Source organism: Myodes glareolus, chromosome 10 (assembly GCF_982192425.1).
Source record: "Myodes glareolus chromosome 10, mMyoGla1.1, whole genome shotgun sequence".
In the NCBI taxonomy this organism is placed as follows: Eukaryota; Metazoa; Chordata; class Mammalia; order Rodentia; family Cricetidae; genus Myodes; species Myodes glareolus.
The window spans coordinates 76,750,621-76,773,166 of NC_142035.1; the positions used below are offsets into that span (position 1 = coordinate 76,750,621).

The following is a 22,546-nucleotide window of genomic DNA, read 5'->3' on the forward strand; positions in this document are numbered from 1 at the left end:
ATGGGATATCATATCTCTGAAATAAGTTTGTAAAAAGTTATTCACAGATGACCAAATATAATTCTACTGATATAAAAACTCATATTGGATAAATTCATAGGAATAAATTTATAGGAATGCAAAGTAAACTTGGTGTTGTCTAGGACCAAATGGGGGCAGTGGTGACAACTTGCAAGCATGGGTTTTCTTTGAGGAATAATGAAAGACTCAGAGATGGATGGTGGCAATATTTCCACACACTCTGGACATACCAATAACCTGAATATGAAAAAAGCTGAACTGTACTACAGCAACCCCCCCCCCTTTTTTTTTGAAGACTGGGTCTGCATGCATATCCTTGACTGTCCTGGAACTCCCTCTGTAGATTAGACTGACTTTGAACTCTCAGAGGGTCTACACACCACTACCTCCTGAGCATTGGGATTAAATGCTCAGTTTATGTTTTATGATGCCCAGCTCTGAACTGTACACTTCAATGAATGAATTATAAGACCTGTGGGTCTTACCTCAAGAAAGTTCTTAGGGAGACAAATTACTGCCTGAATTACTTTGCTCCATCTTTCTCTTGAAGTTTTAGTCATGAATAGTGTTTTCTTTTGCTTTAGACAGGGACAAGGGTCAGGAACCCGCTGTTCACCTCTGACAGGGAGAAGCAGTGTATGTTCTGTAGTTACTCAGAGCTCAGGCTTCTGCAATCAGCTCCTACCCCAAGAATAGCTCTGACATGGCTAGCTACACAAGCTTGGGCAACTCCTTTGCTTAACTTTTTCATTATTTTTGTTTGTTTGTTTGTAAAATAGGGAATAATAGTATATACTTCAGAGGTTGAGAGGAAGGTTATAGGAGATAAAGTGCTTAGTATGACATCCTGTTAGTGGTGGCTACTACATGCCCTTCTAGTCCTAAGAAATCCCTTTAAAAGGGGGACAAGTGGATCTGGGCAAAGCTACTTCCCTACAGAATTGAGATTTTTCCAATCCTTCCTAAGAAAAAAAAATGAGCTACCCACTTATAAATAACTAGATTCTATATTTGGATCAATTAGCACTTCTTAGACTTAGTAATACTTACAGATTGTAGGTTTTCAGGGCCATTGATATCTCTTTGAGTGATAATGATATGCAGATAAATTGAGTTTAATTCTCACAGTTGGGATATCTTGGTGTGGCTGGCAGGCTCATTCTGCAGGCCTGGTCTGCCTGTCAAGTATGTGATCTTGTTCAGCCTAGCTCTCTGCTCATGCAAGTCAAGACAGATATAGCTGCCTTGGGTGTGTGTAGCTGTGTGTCAGTATTCCTGATAGAAACAATGCACTGCATAACATCTGTTGTGCTGTTCTGGACCAAATTCACCAGCAGAACTGCCTGGTGTCAAATTAAAAGAAAGAGCAGTTATGTTTCATTTAAGACCACACCAGGTGGTGTATCCCTGCTTTAAAGTAAATACCACTAGGATTCTTCATTTCCCCCCTACTCCCTCTTGTTTCTCCTGCAACTTTATTCTTTGACTAAAACTCTTTCTTATTGGGTTCCCCAAAGCATAAGGAACTTCTACATACATTGTCTTTTTAAAATGGTTTTTAAAAGTAAGGTGGCAGCTGGGCGGTGGTGGCGCACGCCTTTAATCCTAGCACTTGGGAGGCAGAGGCAAGCAAATCTTTGTGAGTTTGAGGCCAACCTGGTCCACAAGAGCTAGTTCCAGGACAGGCTCCAAAGCTACAGAGAAACCCTGTCTTGAAAAACAAAATAAAACAAAAAAACAGCAGCAACAAAGCAAAACAAAAAGTAAGGTGGCAATGATTTTGAGTCACCAGGTAGCATTGTTAGAAAGCAAAGGGACTGAGCATTAAATGGCTTAATAAAAATTCATTGTTATATCCACCCTTGCTCCTTTCTACACTGACAGGAGCCTTGATAATCTACTCTGCTGAGTGCTTTCAGGGGTTGATTACGCAGCAAATGGGAAGAGGGCAGTGGAACTGTACATACTCCTCCATGGCAGCCACACTGCTTCATGTTTTAAGTGTAGATTGTATTTGACATTTAATTTAGGAGCCTGGGAACCTAGATATAAAACTCTACTATGATGGCAGTGATAAAACCAGCTAGACGTTTATTTAAGAGCCTGCATCTCTGCTTTCCCTCCCCTTTTCCTGTTGTTAAACCTTTCAAGAAATAAAATTACAGTATACTCAACAAAAAAATGCTTTCTTTGATAACTTAAAACTAAGTCTTCTAAGTGCAACTCTCAGTCTACTATAGTCTATGTGTAGATGCTTTTAAGGCTATGTGTGTATAAAATTTGAGGATAATGCCTCTCCTCTAATTGTCTCAGCATTTAGATCGAGTACTAAAATAAACAAAAATTGAAATACATTTTGGAAGGTCACAGAGTTTATGATGCTGATAAGTTTTTTTCCTATGTAGAGTTTATTCAGACTTTCAGAACAAAGTATTTATATCCAGAATGACATGTTTTCCTTTCCTCTGAAGGTGAAAGAATCAGATGACCTGGCCCACATAGCACAGCACCTATTACTTGTCAGTGTAATGGAACTTTATTCAGTTTTATCTCTTAGAGTAGGATTAATCATGTTGTGTTGTAATTAGTAATCTGAAAATGAAAATTTTTATTTTGTGGTACTGGAGAGTGAACCAGGTGTGTGCGAGGCCAAGCATCTTATCACTGAATTACAAACCTAGGCCTTGAAATGGAGACTTTTGAGGTTATATGAAACAAGGAGTGAGCTTTTAGGGACCTGAAAAGCATGTTAGTTAATGAGCACTGTGTCTCATGGTTCTGGGTTCTTGGATATACAGATGTTGCTAAAATTTCTTCCCTTGAAAAGCAATGTGAACAGTGTCTACAAGGTCTCAATGACAAACCAAGTTACAATTCTATAAGGTTCACCCAAGAGACCCAATGAGTTAATTAAATTTCCTTACAGAGCAGTGGTGAGGGGTTATGGGCAGTAGGACAGGTGACTTACAGTAACACTCAGGAAGGATGGTAGGTTCCCCATAGCTGTGTAGACAGAACCTCTTCCCCACATCATTCCCCATATCATTCCCCACTTATATTTGCCACCTGTAGCCTTTCCCAGAGACCAAAAGGCCATTTGTTCTTAGGGCAGAATTGCCTGCAACTGTTTGGGAGGGTTGACTGCATATTCAATTAAGGGTTTCATGATTCTTCCCATCCCCTTTCCAAGAGGAAACATCAACAGACAGCAAGCTCGACTGTGATGGTCTTTGGTGAGCAGGTCCAGCTGGAGTCCTGAAGATAGTGGGAGTTTGGCTATGAAGATGGCTTACACAACACAGGGAATTTCCCACAGGGAAGAAATAGGGTTTCCTTCTGCACAGAAAAGGAACAGGGTATGAGGCAATCTGCAAGATTGAGGAAACTACTGTGTCACAGACTTTGTATAGGTGCTAAAGAGCAGAATGTGATCTATCCTTCTACACATTCTGCTTTGCTGCTGTTGTAGTCTAGGCTATCTGAAACGATGCTCAGAGAGATCTTGTCAAACCAGAGAAGGTGTACATTGCTTCCTAACAACCCGGGGCTCCTAAGGCAAAGAGATTCTATATGGTAATCCCCACTTCTAAGAATGTTTTTCCTGTGTGCTCTCAGGAATCTAGACTCTCAGTCCCCAAGTGTAGAGTCTCTCTTTAAGAAAGCTAACGAGGAGCTCCTTATGAGAGCCCAGTGAGTATCACAGGACACCCACAGTGACTGTTCAGATATTGCTATTCCTCGGCAACAGATTACTCACTGGCCTGTGTGCCTGGAGAGCACACACAACTCTTCCCATGTGCTATTTTATGCTAACGTCATAAAATATCTATGAGAATGTTGTTATCCTACTTATAAATAAACTTCTTTGCCTAAGCCTCAAGAACTGGCTGGCAGAGTCAGTCCTGAAAACCATTTTTCTAGTACATCAGGTACCCTGGGCTCTATCATTGTGAGTCCCTGCAGGAAAGAGGACCTTGAAAAGAAAGTTACCTATTAGGTGTCCTTCTGGTTTCTGGTGGTATGCAGTTATTTTGGAGGTAGAGTTTCCCTGATATACAAGTAATTGACTTTGTAGGGAAGGTATTTGGGTAGAAAGACAAATAGAATGGGGGTTGAGAGGTGAGTTTTTTCCCCCCAGATTTTAGTGGAATCGTTTTGAGTTTCTCTCCATTTAATTTGATGTTGGCTATTGGCTTTCTGTAAATTACCTTTATTATGTTGAAGTATATTCCTTGTATTCCTACTCTTTTCAAGACTTTTATCATTAAGGGGTGTTGAATTTTGCCAAAGGCTTTTTCAGCATCCAATGAGATGGTCATGTGTTTTTTTTTTTTTCAGTTGGTTTTATATGGTGGATTACGTTTTCTGATTTCCATATTCTGAACCATTCCTACATCTCTGTGATGAACCCTACTTGGTCATGGTGGATGATCTTTTTAATGTGTTCTTAGATTTGGTTTGCAAGTATTTTATTGAGTATTTTTGCATCAATGTTCATGAGGGAAATGGGTCTATAATTCTCTTTTTTTCTTGAATCTTTGTGCGATTTGGGTATCAGGGTAACTGTGGCCTCATGAAATGAATTGGACAATGTTCCTTCTGTTTTTATTTTGTAGGATAATTTGAGGAGCATTGGCATTAGCTCTTCTTTGAAAGTCTGGTAGAATTCTGCACTAAAACAGTCTGACCCTGGGCTTTTATTTGGTTGAGAGACTTAATGACTGCTTCTATTTCCTTTGGGGGGGGATTATGGGTCTATTTAAATTGTTTATCTGCTTTTGATTTAACTTTGGTAAGTGATATCAATTGAGAAAATTATCTTTTTATTTTAGATTTTCCAATTTTATGGAGTAGAGGTTTTTAAAGTGTGACCTAATGATTCTTTGTATTTCTTCAGTGTCTGCATCATCTCTTCTTCTCCTTCTCATTCTTCCTCTTCTTCTTCCTCTTCCTTCTCTTCCTCCTACTCTTCCTCTTCTTTTTTCTCTTTTAATTATATATTTTTAATTAGCTTATAAAGTACTGGGTTTCCATAGGCTTTTCATACTTAGTTTGGGTTAACCAAACCACCACTTTATCCTGTACCCTATTTTCCCACTCTCTCACCCCTATTTAAGCTTCCAATATTTCCATATGTACTTTCATATATGTGTTCTATTCTCTTCTAACCTACTGCCCCCTCTCCCTCTCATCAGATCTTTTTAATTTCCTGAACTCATAGATCTCTAAGTTACACACACAACTCTGAAAATCAAAGCTAGGATACACATATGAGGGAGAATACTTGGTGTTCTTCTTTCTAGACTTGAGTTAAGAGGTGAGTTCTTTTTAAAATTGCTTTAGTCTTCAGTAGGTAAAATAGGTCATCTTTGTATATGCAAATGTAACAGGCTCAAAAATATTATAAATTATATGTCGTTGCCCCCACAAACTTTTAGTGTCACTTTCTACCTCCCACTTCATTACAGTAGCTGTCTTTCTAGTTTATGCTGGGTTCAGATGGAGAGAACACAGGAAAACAAGACAGACTAGAGGCATTCTTCTCAGTTTTTATAGGTCCTGGAGGTCCCTGGAGACTCCTTCTTTGTAGTCCTGGAGTGCAGGTCATCCAGAGTTCTTTTATCTCAGAAGAGATACTAGAATTTTGTACTGTGATCTCAGTTACTATTCTGAGGTCAAGCAAAGAGAGAAGCATCTTAAGAGCAAGCAGTAATGTCAAGTCAACACGAACATGCCATCCCCAGTGAACTGCTTTGTGCTGCTTCCATTTCAGTACGTGTCACTGGGTTATACATCAAGTTGTCAATATAGTAAAGTCACAGCAGCTGACAACAGGACAAGCAGACCCGTGAGGAGAAGATGCTTCACAGCGGTGCTCCACCCATAGTGGATAGATGTCCATGTCTCTTGGTAAAGGCTGCTCATCTTCTGACAACTGACTATGTCTCTCTTAGGTACCTGGGGTTTACAGTTGCTGTTCACTTCTCAATTTGATTAGCAGAATCCTGTGCTTATTGGTCCCTTTCAAGTACCAAAACCTGTATTGGTTTTTTGTTGTTGTTGTTGTTGTTTGGTTTGGTTTGGTTTTGGGTTTTGTGGTTTTTTTTTTTTTTCACTCTTTGGGGGCCTGCCACCCAGCTCTCAAATAAATACATGGAGACTTATTCTTACTTATGAATACCTGGCCTTAGCTTGGCTTATTTCTAGCCAGCTTTTCCTAACTTAAATTATTCCATCTACTTTTTGCTTCTGGGATTTTTACCTTTCTCTATATACCTTTCTTTCCTTATTCCGTGGTTGATTGTGTGGCTGGGTGGTTGACCTCTGGTGCCCTCCTCTCTTCTTTTTCTCAATCCTCTCTTCTCTTCGATTTATTATCTCTGCCTGGCAACCCCACTTATACTCTCTCTCCTGCCTAGCTGTTAACTGTTCAGTGCTTTATAGACCAATCAGGTGTTTTAGACAGGCAAAGTAACACAGCTTTACAGAGATAACAAATGCAACATAAAAGAATGCGACACATCTTCGCATCATTAAACAGATGTTCCACAGTATAAATGAATATAACACATTTTAAACTATTATTCCACGACAGAAACCTCCAAAACACATTGCCCTCTGATATATATGCTTAAGGCATGCATGTTTATGTTGAGGAAAGAGAACTGTCGGGGAAAGCGAGGAACTAACGTAATGTCATATGTAGGGAGCTCAAAAGCTTAGGCTCAGAAACCAAATTTCACAGTTTAGGAAATAAATACCAGAGGAAAATAGAGAAAGGATGGAGTATTTTGATTGAAATTTTGGATTATTGTCTGAGAGAATGTGGTTTAGAAAGTTGAAGGTATAAACCAGGTCAAAAACTATCAAAGCCAAGGTCTCCCTTCCAATGTGGTGAGAATGAGGAATATAAATAGTCTCTAATATTGAAAGGATCAAAGGTGGTGTTTGAAGTCAAGGTCAAAAACCTAAGAATTCAGAGCCAAGGAGAGAAGAGAAGGGAACAAAAACTAAGATATAGTTGAAAGTTGTAGCTGGATTCGAGGCATAGGTTCACATCGAATGTCTTGTCACTTGAATTTTGTTTCAGAAAGTTGGTGTGGGGAGAATGGACTGCATTAAAGGGCTTCAGTAGACTGGGCAAAGGAGGGCTGACATGGAGAGCTGAAGCATGGGTCTGGGTGCTTAGTGAAGATCAGTGGGAGGTGGGAGAAACCTCCAGCCATACTGTAGAAGGTCAGAGGAAGTGTGGCTTCCCTCAGAACCAGTTGCCTACTGCTGTGAGCAAGCCCTGGGAAGAGGAAGATAAAACTGACCTGAGTTGGTATTGTAGATACCTGCCTAAATGCCCTTACTTTGAATGGGAGGTAGAAGGGCACATCAGTGTTTGATGAAAAAATTAAATCATATAATTAGAAAGCAGATTATGTATTCATAGTATACAAATTTGGACTCCAGTTTGCCACTTACTTGGGGCAGGGTTAGATTTCTTTCCTCACCTCAGTTTCTTCATCTGTAAAATAAGTATAATGATAGCTACCTCACAGTGCTACTGTAATGGCTAACTGAAGTAATCCACACATAGTGCTTCCTATAGTCCCTAACATGAGAGACACTGATAAACAAAAGCAGCAGTGGTAAGAAGGAGTGTGTGGTCATGGCTTAGGTAATAGGAACGTGTCCAGATGGAGACGTTCATGAGTAGAGAAATACTGAGGTGAGTTACATGGAGAGACTATCCAGACATTAATCTCAAGGGAGTAATAATTGTATTCCAAAGATGGGATAAAATTATGAAAGCAAAGTCTAATGTTTCTCCTTGCTTCCAGCAATGTCCAGAGACACTTTCGGTTGTTACAGCTGAGATAGGGAAGATGCTGCTGACTATCATAATGCCTTAGCTTTTCCTCACAGCAAGGAATTGCTAGCTTCAATGTCAGTGGTGCAGGCATGAAAACTCTCAATCATAGTGACCTGCGAAGAGTGTCTAGAATTTCCAAAAAGAAGCTGGTAATGAGGGAGCTAGAGAAGTGCAGTAACTGTGGGAGAGAATTTAGACTGCAGGCCTAGTGCTTTGTTACCAGCACAGGGCTCATGAAGGGAAGTGTAGAGCAGACACCACACATGGCCGCTTTTCTCCGGAGGCATGCAGGGAAGATGGGGATGCTGGTTTAAGAAAGATTGGGGTGTTTGTTTGTTTGTTTGATTTTTGGACTCTAAGCCAAGGACACTGCATACCGGATGTAAGCACTTAACTACTGTAGCCCTACAGGAAGACTTGAAATATCACTTTACTTAATGTCTTCTTGAACATTCTCAATGCCCCAGTGTAAAACCCAAGGAAGTTGGGTTTCTACCTAGGTCATGAGAATGACTTTACTGAGAATGTTGGTGATGGAATGTAGTTCAGAGTTGACATCTGCTATGTTTCTAAACTGCTTGATAATTTTCATAGCCTGAGAAATGCACTGTTGTTTTATTAAAAAACTGGCTTTTCCAGTCATATATGAGACATGAACTTGGGAGATCTTGTCATTGAAAAAGACCTAGTTTTCTGGAGTACAGTTTTTATTAAGTCATGATGCTTTCCAGCTATCATTCTTCTTCTTCTTTTAAAGCTACCTCTGTTTGCCTTTCTTATTTTTTAGCCAAACACTACACACACATGTGTGCGTATGTGAATGTGTGCATATGTGTGCATAGGTTTGCGTGTGTGTGTTTGGTTTATAGTTGTAGTAAAATAAGACAGAAGCTTTTTTTCCTACTACATTGAAAAATGTAACAGTTTACTATTATGCAGTATTGATAAGGTTGTAGAACAGTGCATCCTTTCGCACATTGTTGTATAATTGCCCCATCCTCTTCAGAGAGCAGTTTGTCAGCATCACAATAACTTTAGCATATGTATGAAATCAGCAGCACAGTAACTTTAGCGTATGTATGAAATGGCTTACTGACTTAAGAGATCTCTGAAGACACTCAGTCAATATTAAGAGTTATTCCTCAGATATTCATTGTTATAAAAATTTAGAAATTGCACATTTCTGTTATGAGAGGAATGAATGGGATATATCTTTATATCCTGCAAGTGATAAAAAGTAATACAAAAGATGAAGGTGCTATCTGTATTCACCAACATTTTAAGTGGAAAAGCAAGATATAGAAGCATATATTCACTGTAATTCATTTATAGAAGTATTGCCCCGTTTTATGTGTGAGTAACCAATAAAAATTAGAACACATACTGAACTGGTAGTTTCTTAGGGTTTTATTATTGTTACTGTGTTTTGACAATCTTACCATATTGACAATAGGTCTCAAAACTTTGATTCTCCTACCTCTGCCTTCTAGGTACTAAGGTTTTAGGCAAGTACTACTATTCCTGGTTCAAACTTTCTTCTCTTCCCTTTTTGTTTGTTTTTGAGACAGAGATCTCTATAGCCCAGTTGTCCTGGAAGTCACTGGTAGTTTGTGCTAGATTTGAACTCTTGACTCTACTTCAGTCTCTGGCATGCTGGGATTATAGACATGAGCTGCTGTATCTGGCTAGAAATTATACTTTTTATTTTATATATTCTTATATATAATTCTATTATAATTTTTAAAGTAGTTATATATTACTGGTTTATAAATCAATAAAACCCAAAGGGGAAAGAAAAACAAATAAGAAATTAGTTCCTGAACAATAAAAAGTTACCAGGAAATTTATCAAAGGTTTGGAAGAATATTGTTGAGAGCATATGTCTAAGACTTCAAAATGAGACAGCAACCATAATTTGTATTTTGAGCAGGACTATGTAGCACTATTAAAAAACTCTACCTTTCTCTTTCTTTATGTTAAGTCTATACTTCTTTCATATCTGTGTTCTACAGGTAACTCGAGACCAGATGAAGGTATTTATACAGCAGGAATTTAAGAAAGTTCAGAAAGTGATTGCTGATGAAGAGCAGAAGGCCCTTCATTTAGTGGACATCCAAGAAGCAATGGCCACAGCTCATGTGACTGAGATACTGGCGGACATCCAATCTCACATGGATAGGTTGATGACTCAGATGGCCCAGGCTAAGGAACAACTTGATACCTCTAATGAATCAGCTGAGCCAAAGGCAGAGGTAAATGAAAATGCTGGTGATTTTTAGCAGGACAACTATGGGGAGCCTGACTGCCATGTTTGTTAACTGTGGAAATGCCTGCTTGTGATCTCTAAACATAATGTTTCTGGCTAACTCATCTCCATTAATCTATGCATCGCCATGAGGCTGTGGCTTACCAGGTAAAGTTCCAGAGTCTGTCTGGTGGGACTACTTAACTTCTGACTCTGCCTTCTTCTCCCAGCATTCAGTTTAGTCCCCCCTGCCCTTGCCTAGCTCTAGTCTTTTGCCTATCACAGGCCAAGACAGTTTCTTTATTAACCAGTGGTATTCACAGCATACAGAGGGGAATCCCACTTCAGTATAATAAAGGGATAAGAAAGAAATGTTAAGCTCAAAAAAAGTATGAAAGATAATAATGGTGCCCAACTTTCAGTTGAAAATGTAAACCTTCAAATTTAAGAAGTAGAGCAAACCTTTACAATATAAATTCTTAAGAAATCCACACTAGGACATACTAAATTAGACATCTGAAAATGAATAAGAAGGGAATATGCCTTGAATATAGAACTCCTGAAGAGAAATTAGTTACAGAAAACAGCACTTTCTTGAAATATGTTATGTATTAATTTATAGATTTTATCTTATATGTTCTCAAATGATTCAAAATTTTCAATTAACTTAAATTGCTTTTGTTAAATATATTTTTGTATCCTTAGTATCTTCAGTAGTATAAAAAGAATTGTTTTAATTTTTATTTTTCAGTTTTTTTATGTTATACATAAAATACTTTTCCTTTAAGACAGGTTTCACTGTGTTACTCAGACTGATGTCAGATTTCTGGTTCAAGTGGTCCTTCTGCCTTTGCCTTTCAAGTAGTTGTAACTTCTTATATGCTCTACTGTCCCCAGCAACAAATGAACTTTCACCTTGTATTTGTTTTTTTTTTTTTTAAGATTTTATTTGTTTAATATAAGTACAGTTTTCTGCCTGCATGTATGCCTACAGTTCATAAAAGGGCACCCGATCTCATTACAGATGATTGTGAGCCATCATGTGGTTGCTGGGAATTGAACCCAGGACCTTTGGAAGAGCAGTATGCTCTTAGCCTCTGTGCCATCTCTCCAGCCCTCACCTTGTATTTGTAACCTTGTCAAATTCCCATAGTAGTTATAGCTGTAGCTTAACCAATTCTTTGGGGTTTTATTCATCAGCAGTCATGCTATCAATGACAGTCTTGCTTCTCCCTCTAAGGTTTAGACCCACCTGGGGAGTGTCTGCATAATGGTGAAGATCCAGTCTTGCCTTGCTCACTGCTGTACAGGGCAGAACTCAGGGTGTTACCATTGCTCATGGTGTTTCCAAGTACTCTTCATCAAATTGAAGTTTTCTTAGTCATAATTTTATCTTTTGTCTTCTGTATCTATCAATGGCTATATGGATTTTCTGTATTATATTGTAATTATTAATTGCATTGAATAATTTTACAGTATTAAACTAACCTTATATTCTTGGGATAAAGTTTTATTCAATCGTGATGTATTATTTGCTAATTTAAGAGGTTTTATGACTTTTCATGATGGGTATTGATCTGTAATTTTTATGTTAATATTTTTGTCAGTTGTATTAGGTATACATTTGCTTCATAATCCAAGCTAAGAAGTATTCCCTTCTGTTTTCTGAATTTCTACTCTATCAGAATTAAATATTAAAAATATTTTATCTAAATTTTTATTATTCAGGATAATATGCTTAAGAAATAATGGATGTCTGGGCACTTCCTGTGTCTCCTTGCAGTCTGACCTTTACCTCTGTGCCTCAGTGTCCTCCTTCCATTTCAGCAAGGACTTCACAAAATAGGAGGATACAGTATAGAGCTATGTGGGCACTTCTAGAGAGCATGTGTTCACTCGAGAAGCCCGTTTGCCAGTGAAGTATCTAGCTAACACTCCTGCTAGTTTTTACTCTATTTTTACAATATTGCCCAAAGTCTTTAGGCACCCCCTCCCCACTCCGGGTATGTGTATGAAAAGTGGCCCTAATTTAAAAATAGAAAGATATGCTTGATATGCTTATTTTTAATCTGTAATTCATGAACATTTCTATATTCTGCCTCACGTATATGGTTTTTGTTGTTGTTTTGTTTGTTTTTGTTGCAGATGGAGTCTTATGTAACCCTGGCTGGCTTCAAACTTGCCGTGTGGCTGAGAATAACCTCTTGCCTCTGTTACCCAAGTGCTGAGATTTCGGACCTATGCCGTCTCACTCAATTTATGTAGTACAGTGGACAAAACCCAGAGCCTTGTGCATGCTAGATGCACCTCCAACTGAGTATATCCCCCAATACTCTGCCAGTTTTTGAAAGGAGAGTTCTGAGTTGCAATGAGATAATCTTAGGAAAGGTTGTTTCTGTGGAGAAATTATTAAAAATGAAGTGTACATATCTTAAGCATTTATTTTTGAGTTTAAAAATCTAGTAGTTTTTACTTTGTGTCCAGATATTGTTAGAAAAATGTGAGTTTGCTAGTTGAAATTGAATGGCATATATTCAGTATGAGCTACATCCACTACCATTTTAAATGCCTAGTTGAGACTAGTACATAGTTCAGTGGAAATGTTCACATAGCTTGTTAAGGTTCTGGGTTTGCTTCTGGGTACCCTGAGAAATAAAGAGTAAACTACTTGTCTAATATATCTAGTGTTACTCTGTAGTGAAGGAGATATGATTCAAAGCAAGTTAAATGTAGAATCTTAGGCATTGTTGTAATTTAATTTTTGTAGTATTTTGCATGTTCAACATATATGCAAAATTGTTACTATTTTTTACCATCTTTAATGAATGCTGTGAAGCATTTAAATTCTCAAGAAACAATAACTCTTGGGGACAATGGTTGTCTGTCTTACCCTCATTTTTATTATTTAACTTGTCATGATTATTGCAGGTTTACCTGAATGAGCAGATTTTAGATTCAACTTGAACCTTGGTGAACCTTATTTCCACTGGTCAAAAGTAGAAAGGAAAGGTCACATTCTAGTGCAGTGTGTCATCTAAGAGCACTCACGATGTTGGATGGAGGGATTTGGGAATATTGCTTAATCTAAGAAGTCAGTTCTATTATTTGTAGCCAAAATTAAATTATAATAGCAATAAAAATTAATCTTAAATCCTGCTATATCTTTGTCTGAACTCCTAAGTAATTATTTACTATATTCTTATGCACCTTAGATATGAACAATACAGTTTCTTTTCAAATGGTTGAAATCAGTGAGGGAGATACCATGTGGTACTGTCACCATCAGTTTCCTTTAGGTGCTAGGTGAGAAGGATGAACTCCACAGGCACAGAGATTAGAAAAGAGCATCGTTTTTCTAAGCTCTCAGTGAGGAAGTATTGACAGAGGTTTCTGTCCCACCTGGTCCTGCAGCCGTTCAGTCCCAAAGAAATACACAGAGGTCTACTACATTAATTATAAACGGGTTGGCCTATTAGTTCAGGCTTCTTATTAATTAATTCCTACATCTTAACCCATAATTCTTGTCTGTGTTAGCCACATGGTTTGGTACCTTTCATCAGTGAGGCATTCTCATCTGTGTCCTCTATGTCTGGGCAATGACTGCAGACTGAGCTTTCCTTTTCCCAGAATTCTCCTGTTCTCGTTGCTCTGCCTATACTTCCTGCCTGGCTACTGGCCAATCAATGTTTATTAAAAATAATACAAGTGACTGTATTATCAAAGACCATTGTCCCACAGCAAGGAAGTTTCTGAATCAGGCCTGATCTTAAAGGAGGGGCTAGAATTAACAAGGCTTTCTAGATAGAGATGAACATTTGGGATAGCAGGACCAGCATGTGCATATTTTTTACCAGCAAGTTATAGTCTCCTGGGTGTTTGGTGACATCATCTGTGTAGACGCATACTTTGTAAATGTGCTTGTTTCTTCAGTTTGTTCAGTCCTTCAATAGTGAAACTTTTATTCTGGCATTCTGCATACTTTGTAATAATGACTTTTGTTTCTGAAAAAAGTGGAATACAACAAAACTGCCTTTCCTTTCTTCTCCTGTTCCCTCACAAGCAATATCAATGAGTAATTCAGAAGAAGCTCAGTAATGGTCTCTATTATTGAACACTACATCACATACTTGTTTAGAAAACAGAATCTGGAATAGTTAATTACCAAACTTTTATGCTGAAATTAATGTGAGATTATTTTTATAACTCAGAAATGCTGCTCAATCTCATACAAGCCTTCCTATGTAGGTTGGATTCTAATTCACCACTCTTTTTCCTCAGCCTCACAAAGTGCTAGAACTGAGGGGTGTAATGAAAACCATACACAAATCCCATTTCATAACCATTGTACCAAGATGTGTGGCTGTGAGGAGAACTTGCTTTCAATCATGGGAGAGCATTTAGATGTATTTTCCTACAAGGTTCTCTTAGATCGTTATGTTTAAATAGCCAAAGATAATTGAAAAATTGTGTTGAGATTTAATTGTGTCACTGATGGTTGTATAACTCGTAAAATTTAAATTATATGAACTTTCCTTGCTGTATTATAGTACTCTTGAGATGTGTAAGTTGATCAAAATGCAAAGAAATCCTCTACTACCCTATATCATCCTTTCAGCACTTTGTGCCCTCTCTCTCATTGAAGTACAATGATTAGTGCCCTTACACCATCCACCCCTCGATAGTCTGCTAAAATGCCCTTCTTTTCAGTCTCCAGTACATAGAATGATTAAATCCCTTTCCTGGCTGGAGCTTCCTTTACAGGCCTAATCTCTGATAATCAGTCTTTATCCCAGTTGCACTTTTAACTCACAGTGCCCTTAGCCCCACTCTCATACTGCCCAAAATACATAGCCACATCCTCAGTTTCTAGTTCCACAGAACCCAAATTCTGCCCCTCTCCCCATCCCTTCCTATCTTATCATCTATCTCTTTATTAATTAAACTATCATGTCTTTGCTCTTGTTAGAGTTTTCTTCCTACTGTCCTGTCAATCATCTATCTTCTATCTGTCTGTCTATCTATCTATCTATCTATCTATCTATCTATCTATCTATCTATCTATCTATCTATCTACTATTGTGTCTATTTTAATTAAACTGTTATGTCTTTTCTCTTTAGGGCAATGTTCCTTCCACTTTTCACTATTGTCAGCCTGGGAGAATCCTGCTTATCCAAGTATCAATGTATATATCACCATCTCTTCCCTTTTGTCTCTGAAGTCATTCTGTTTATCACTTCGGTAGAGCCCATAGCATATGTAGTTTATTTTCTGTGTATGAGCTCCTTGTTGAGAACTAATAGAAGGTTATCCTTAGCACTTACACACACTTGTTTATTTTTAGTCATCCACACTGAATTACTACTAATATTAATCAGTAACCTTTATTAACAGTGTCCACTCAGGTACTATGCTTAGTATTTATGAGCATTATTTAATCCTTATATTGATCTTATTACTACAGAGACAGTTATTACCTCACTTTATAAACTAGGAGGTTGAACTTGAAAGAGGCAGAATAGCTTGGTTAGAGTAATACAGAAAGTGATTGATAGAGCCAAGATTTGAACCCAGAGTGTCTACTTCCAGTTTACACAAGGTGGAATATTTATTCCACAAGGTGGAATCAGTTTATTCATTGATTCTCTGGGAGTATAAGCAGAAGGTATGTTCTCTACTGAAGTCAACCCTAAATGACTGAAGAAGGCAATGTGAAAGGATGAATGACTGCTGTGGAAAGGTTCGGAGTCATTTGAAAGCTCTCCTGTAACATGAGGGCTGGTTGGCTTCTTGGGGTATCTGTCCCGCCCAGTACCCCACAGCTGGCAAGTCCCAAAGAAAATCACACACAGGACTCCATAAGATTATAAACTGATTGGCTTCTTGTTAACTCTTATAGCTTATATTAACCCATTATTCTGATCTATGTTAGCCATATGGCTTGGTACCTTTTTCAACTGTCAGCTCACGTGTTGCTTCTTCGGCGGTCTGCGCATGAATGGCGAAGGGAGCGTCCTGCTTCCCAGAATTCTCCTGTTCTCATTGCATCACCTCTACTTCCTGTCTGGTTTTTCCGCCTATACTTCCTGCCTGGCCAACCAGCATTTATTTAAAATATAATTGACAGATTACAGACAATTCTCCCACTCCACTCTCCTTTTGGTACAGGGGGAGATGGGTACTGAGGAAGTTAGGTCAAGAAAATGAACCACATAGAAAAATTATACATATTTTTGCAGAATGAATAAGAAAAAGAGGAAAAGTATTGTTTGAGTAATGAATGAGGTAGATTACTGATGCTCAAACTACCCATTTACAGATGGGAAAACCAAGGATCGTTTTAACCAATTAGCATGTCCCAGTGGCACATTGTCATAAGTCTCAGAGCTTCAGTTAGAATCTCTATTTCCTGAGTCCTAATTTAGAACTCTTCCCACCTCAATATGCTGTATATTAGAACAACTGTGTTCATATTTCAAGAAAAAGTGCTAGACCAAGACAGAAATAAGTTTTTGAAGAAAACAGCTTGATACTTTTGTAGCTGGTCAACTTTGCCCAAGACCTGCTGCTATTTTGGGATTCTTGGTTTGCTGAGAACTAAATACTGCCAGCCATAGAAATAAAAAAGCAAGGCTATTATTTAGACCTCCTAGGTCTGTGCTCACATTCCATGCTTGCAAGGGCAAATTATGAGTCCATCTCTGCTGAGTAGTTTGAACAGAGGGATATATTAGTCTTTGTCTTAGCTCTTAGACATCTTTTGGTTTGTCTTTGTTAAAATAAGTAGACAACCTTGCTTTTGGTTTGGACATGAAATTAAGGGGAAATTAAAGAAATATGAGTCAGATTTTACCAAGAATGATTTCTAACCCTGTTTCTTCTTTTGTTTTTCAGGGTGACGAAGAAGGACCCAGGTAAGACTACATTTTTGCTGCTTGTCTGTTCTTAGAAGTGGAATGACGTTTGTGACCTTCTAATGCACCTAAAATATAGATAAGCAAGGGACTGCAGAGAAAAGGAATATCTGTCTTAATCCAGGGCTCTGAGGCCTTTGTTCTGTAGGACTCCTATCCCCTTCCCCGTCTGTGTCATTTTCTGCCTGTAAATTTCAGATAAAGGTGGACTTGAAAGCACATAGTGACAGGGACTTTGCTTTGTTCTTTAGCACATTCAGAGTCCTTGTTCAGAAGAGTGGGCTCTGTATTTGAATGATAATTAGACTATCAGGTGGACATACTAAACTTAGCATGTTCTTTTCTGATATAAATTGGGTTTTGTGAATGTGCTCTAGATTGTGTATTATTTCTGACACAGTGAATAGCAAAATGAATACTAGGTCATAGGTATAAAAAACATTATTAAGGGGAGAAAGGCCTTTGTACTTTACTGTATCAACAGTTGGGAGAAATTTAACAGAGCATTTATTATTGCCTCAGTCTTATAATGAACTTGGATTTGACTTTCCTCTCTTCACTCTCCATCTGCTGAGCAGAAAGGACTCTAGGAAATGCTGCAGCTGTGCCATCAGGCAAACTGTAATGGTCCAGACAGCCCATCTGTCATGGAGACTGAAGGACTCAAGACAGGGAGATATCAAAAAGGGTGTCTAGGTCTCTGCTATTTGATCTTTTCTTTAACCACAAGTCCTTCCTAGTACACTTTCAGTAGAACCTCAGTGGGTTTTTCTTCAAGTCAAGCATTTTTCTTTCTGTGCGGTTAAGACTATGTCCCTAGGTGATCCACTGTCTTTGTCTCCGTAGAGCCTGAACGGTTTCTGCAGAGACCAGAGTTCCTCAGACCTCAGTGCCGCTAATGTAGCTCAGTTCCTTCTTAAAGGAATCTAAACAAACTGTTCGAGATTGCCCAGAGAGCTAGTTTTTGACTTTGATTTTATTTCTGACCAATGAATATCGTTCCTTTTTCTCCTGTCACAGGTTTTATTTTTTGGGTTTTTTGTTTGTTTGTTTGTTTTTGTTTTTTTTTTTTATCATTGTGATGAAATAAACCCTGCAAAAGCAGTTTAAGAGAGAAAGGGTTTATTTGGGCTCAAAATTCAAGGTACAATCCTTTATGGTGGGGAAGTCAAGACAAAAGGAACTTGAAACATCTGGTCACATTCCATCTGCAGCGGAAGAGCAGAGCAGTGAATGCTTGTGTTCATCCCACCTTCTAATTTTTATGTTGTCCAAGATCCCACCTAGGGAATGGTGCCACTCACAGTGGGAAGGCTTCCCTCTTTACTTAACCTAATCAAGATAATTCCCTACAGCCATGCTTAGAAGCCAATAAAACCTAGATGACTCCTCCCAAGTGTGCGAGGAGGTTTGTCTAATAAGTAATTTTAGATCCTGTCAAGTTGACAGTTAGAGCTGATTACCACATTTTGAATTCCTTCTCCACTTAAAAATGTATTATTTGCAAATTTCATACATGAGTATAATGTGATATGATAAATCTACCCCCTACTTCCTCCTCCCTAACTTTTTCCATATCCCCACAGTGACTTTTACCTTCCAATTCCATGTATTCCTTTTAAACCCACTGAGTCCATTTAGAACTACCATTATGTGCATGGGTATAGGAGCATCCAATGGAATATGGGCAAACTATCAACTATCACAACCCTGAAAAAAAGTGGTGTTTTTCCTTCCCCAGCGGCTATCAATTGCTAATAGATCCTCACCTAAGAGTGGGATTTTGTGAGCCTCTCCCTCATCCCAAGTCTGGGATTTTGGCTGGCTCGATTTTATGCAGGCCCTGTGAGTGCAGTTGCCAGCACTGTGAGTTCATGTGGGTAGTGGTCTGTCATGTCCTGAAAGGCTGTTTCACAGTAACCCTCCACTAACTCTGGCCCTTACAGTCTTTCCTCCTCTTCTCAAGTGATCCTCTGAGGACTTTGCAGAGGAGGGCATATGATACCGATGTCCCATTTAGGGCTGAACAGTCTATGATATCTTAGTCTGCATATTGATCAATTGTGAGTCTCTGTGTTAATCACCATATACTGCAAAAGAAACTTCTCTGATGAGGGTTGAAAACATAATAATATATGGCTATAAAGATAAATATTTAGAGAGCTAAAACGATGTCTGTTAAGCAGAATAATAGTAGGTTTTCCCCTGGGGCTCATGACCCCAACTGTGGATTCTTGGGCCAGGTAACAGTAGCAGGCATGTGTCCCATTTTGTGGATTGGTATTAAATCCAACCAGGAAAGTGCTCAGTTACTCCCAGAGCATTAGTCCCACTCTTCTCCATGGGCATATCTTGCCAGATTTACAGCTGAGTTAGAATATCGGATACAACCTACCACCTCATCCCCAATAGCCTGCATGGTATCTTCCACTACTGTGGAAGCTAGCTGCTAGAGATGAAGCTTCTAGGTCAGTATAGCTCAATTGCCCCATGTCTACTGACTCAAATATGTGGTATCTTCAAAAATAGGGTCTTGCCATTGGAGAATAACCAAGAACAATGGCAATAGCCTGTGATGTTTTGGGAGAGTCTGTGGGACTCCACTGATCAATAGGACTTGGTACTGTTGAACCCCTTCCTTAAAATGCTCTAAATGATGTCTTGGATCTGCATCTTTTAGTACTTCCTTTTCTTAAGAACTGTATTTCTCGGGCTGGAGAGATGGCTCAGAGGTTAAGAGCACTGGCTGCTCTTCCAGAGGTCCTGAGTTCAATTCCCAGCAACCACATGGTGGTTCACAACCATCTGTAATGAGGTCTGGTGCCCTCTTTTGGCCTGCAGGCACACATGCAGGCAGACCACTCTATACATAATGAATGAATAAATAAATATTTTAAAAAAAAGAACTATATTTCTTAGCTTCCACTTTAGAACTACAGAGAAATAACCCACCCTGGTTTGCTGTGATTTGGGCCAAACATATCAGAGAATCCCTTCAGATTCTACCTTAAAACATTTTCAGGAGCAGGCTTGTTCTATATTATGGTTTCTACCCTCCTAGTTTCTTCCCATGTTTTTATTCCTTTAAAATGTGTTTGTGGGAGCTGAAGAAATGGCTGAGCAGTTAAGAGAAATATCTGCTCCCCAACCATCTATAACTAATTCCAGGGCATCTGATGCCCTCTTCTAGCCTTTGTGGGCTCCTGTTCACATGGAATACATATAAATTCATGAAATCACTTACATAAAGAAGTAAACATTAAACTTATGTTTATGTTCTTCCTGTAGCACAGGCATGTGTTACACACCGTTACTCACATAATGATGACTAAGACAGACATGGTACCTACTTTGTACATTTAGAGTCTAGACAGAAGAGGTGAGCCTGTAGGGCAGCATGGTGAAGGAAGTGATAAGAGAAGTTCAGGCTGCTTGAGGAAAGAGTTAAACCATTATCTATTTGAAAAAAAAGGGAAGAAAAATAAAGGAAGAGGGGAAGAATGAAAGAGTGAATGAATAGAAGAGGGGGAAGGAGGAAGGAAGGGAGTTCTAACAGAAAAGAGTGTGTGTAGATAAAGGTCTGGAAGGAGAGAAGACAGCAAAGGATGAGCATGGCTTCGCTCTCGTGGGTAGAGGAAATTGTAATGGAAAAACCCTAGACAAGAGAAAGTAGACGGTAAAAAGCACTGTGATAATTTTGATCCTTTAGAAACTTTCTTAGTGTGTTTGCACTATCTTGCAGTCAGTGGAAAGCCATTAAAGAATTTTAAACCACAGACCTGTAATCCCAGCATTCAGGGAGTAGAGGCAGAAGGATTAAGAGTTTAAGGCCAGCCTTGTTAGCCTGGGCTACATGAGACTCTTCTCGAAAAGAGCAAAAACAGCACTTTGAACAAAAGTTGGCCTGAGTAGGTTTGTATTTTAGATGTCTCTGCTTTGTCTTCAGACTGGAAAATGAACTGGAGGTAATCATAAGCCTAGGTAAATTAGGCCGCGCAGTGCTAGCACACGCCTTTAATCCCAGCACTGGGAGGCAGAGGCAGGCGGATCTCTGTGAGTTCAAGACCAGCCTGCTCTACAAGAGCTAGCTCCAAGACAGGCACCAAAGCTACACAGAGGAAACCCTGTCTCAAAAACAAACAAACAAAAAACAAGAAAACAAAATAAGCCTATGTAAATTGACTTAAATGAGGTGTTTTTGTTTTGTGTTCTGCAACAAAATCTGTGAGGGTGGGTACTACATAAAGACATTGGTTTGCTTGTAGTTCTGAAGGTTCTAGGGATCACGGCACCACTATCTGTTGGCTCTGGTGAGAACCTCATTGTGCATGGCATCATAGTAGCTTGAATATGTACAGAAAAGGGGTTCAATGCGGGAGGTTTCGGGCTCTCATTTTTTTGGAACTAATCCAGCTCCATAGGCCTAAATTAATTCCTTCCCAGGGTGGTGCCTCAGTGTCCAAGTCACATTCCCGTAGGCCTCACCCTTTAAAGATTACATCACCTCTGGTTATGGCCACACTGGGACAAATCATATCTCAGTTCCAGCACTAGCCTTGTAATGATATGATCCTGAATCAGTGTTTTTTTTTTTTTCTTCTAGTTATTAACTACAGTTTCACCATGTTGTACAGGTATTTGGTTTGGACACCAAATTCTCCATGGCCCTTTACCCCTTTATTGTCTAGCTTCTTGAAATCTAGGACAGACACAGCTCTAGACTTTGTTTTCCCCAAAGAGAGTTCAAACAAGACCATGCTAAGAGACAAGAGCTTAGTAGAATAGGAAGGCTCCATGGGATAGTAAATGGCCTTTTCTATTCTGACAGAGCTTGATTAGGCTGAACAGTTCCATTTTGTTATGACCACATTCCAAAGTCACATTGCTTAGAAGAGTAAGGACATATGCAGAGAGGTGTGAGAGACTGGCTTTCAGGTTTAACTGCAGATGCCTTAGTGTCATTTTGACAAGTCATAGAGTTTCTTTACCAGTAACTAAGATGTCACGCTGTCTCCCTTCAGCCACACTGCCATATGTGTCAGCCGGATTCTCTTGGACTGGGAATTGACAAAACCTTTTTCAGTATTATGTGCTCTTGAGAGCATGTTCTAAATTGGCAAAAAGAGAAAAGAGGATTCTTATTTCTTCTTAACCTTTAAATCCATGCTTGTTGGTTCCATTCAGCTTATTTGTGTTGAACTACCATTTGACTCAATCTATTCCAATTATCACTTCAGGGCAGATTGCCTTTGATCTAAAATTTCTTTCATTTATGATATATACACTTTACCATTTCAACAAGCCAAAGGGAATTTTTTCCAAAGTTTTCTGTGTTGCTGAGAGATTAAAAGAGAGTTTGATGTATAAAGGAAGGAGGGAATACAGGTCTCCCAGCATAAAGAATGGCTAAGTAATGAATATTTGGAGACTAGGTTCTATATTCAGTCATCCTCTACTGAGGAAGGGACAACAACAAAAATCCTATATCCTGTGGAATAGATTTTTCT

At 38.8% G+C, this 22,546-nt stretch overlaps 1 protein-coding gene across 1 annotated transcript in view; it reads left to right on the plus strand.

Annotated features, from left to right (window-relative positions):
• Trim44 (TRIM family member 44) overlaps positions 1-22,546 on the plus strand; it is a 102,436-nt gene that overhangs the window by 24,875 nt on the left and 55,015 nt on the right. The window contains exons 3-4 of the mRNA XM_048443615.3: positions 9,895-10,134; positions 17,020-17,039. Coding sequence (XP_048299572.2) covers positions 9,895-10,134; positions 17,020-17,039 — 260 coding nt within the window. The remainder of the gene's footprint in view (positions 1-9,894; positions 10,135-17,019; positions 17,040-22,546) is intronic.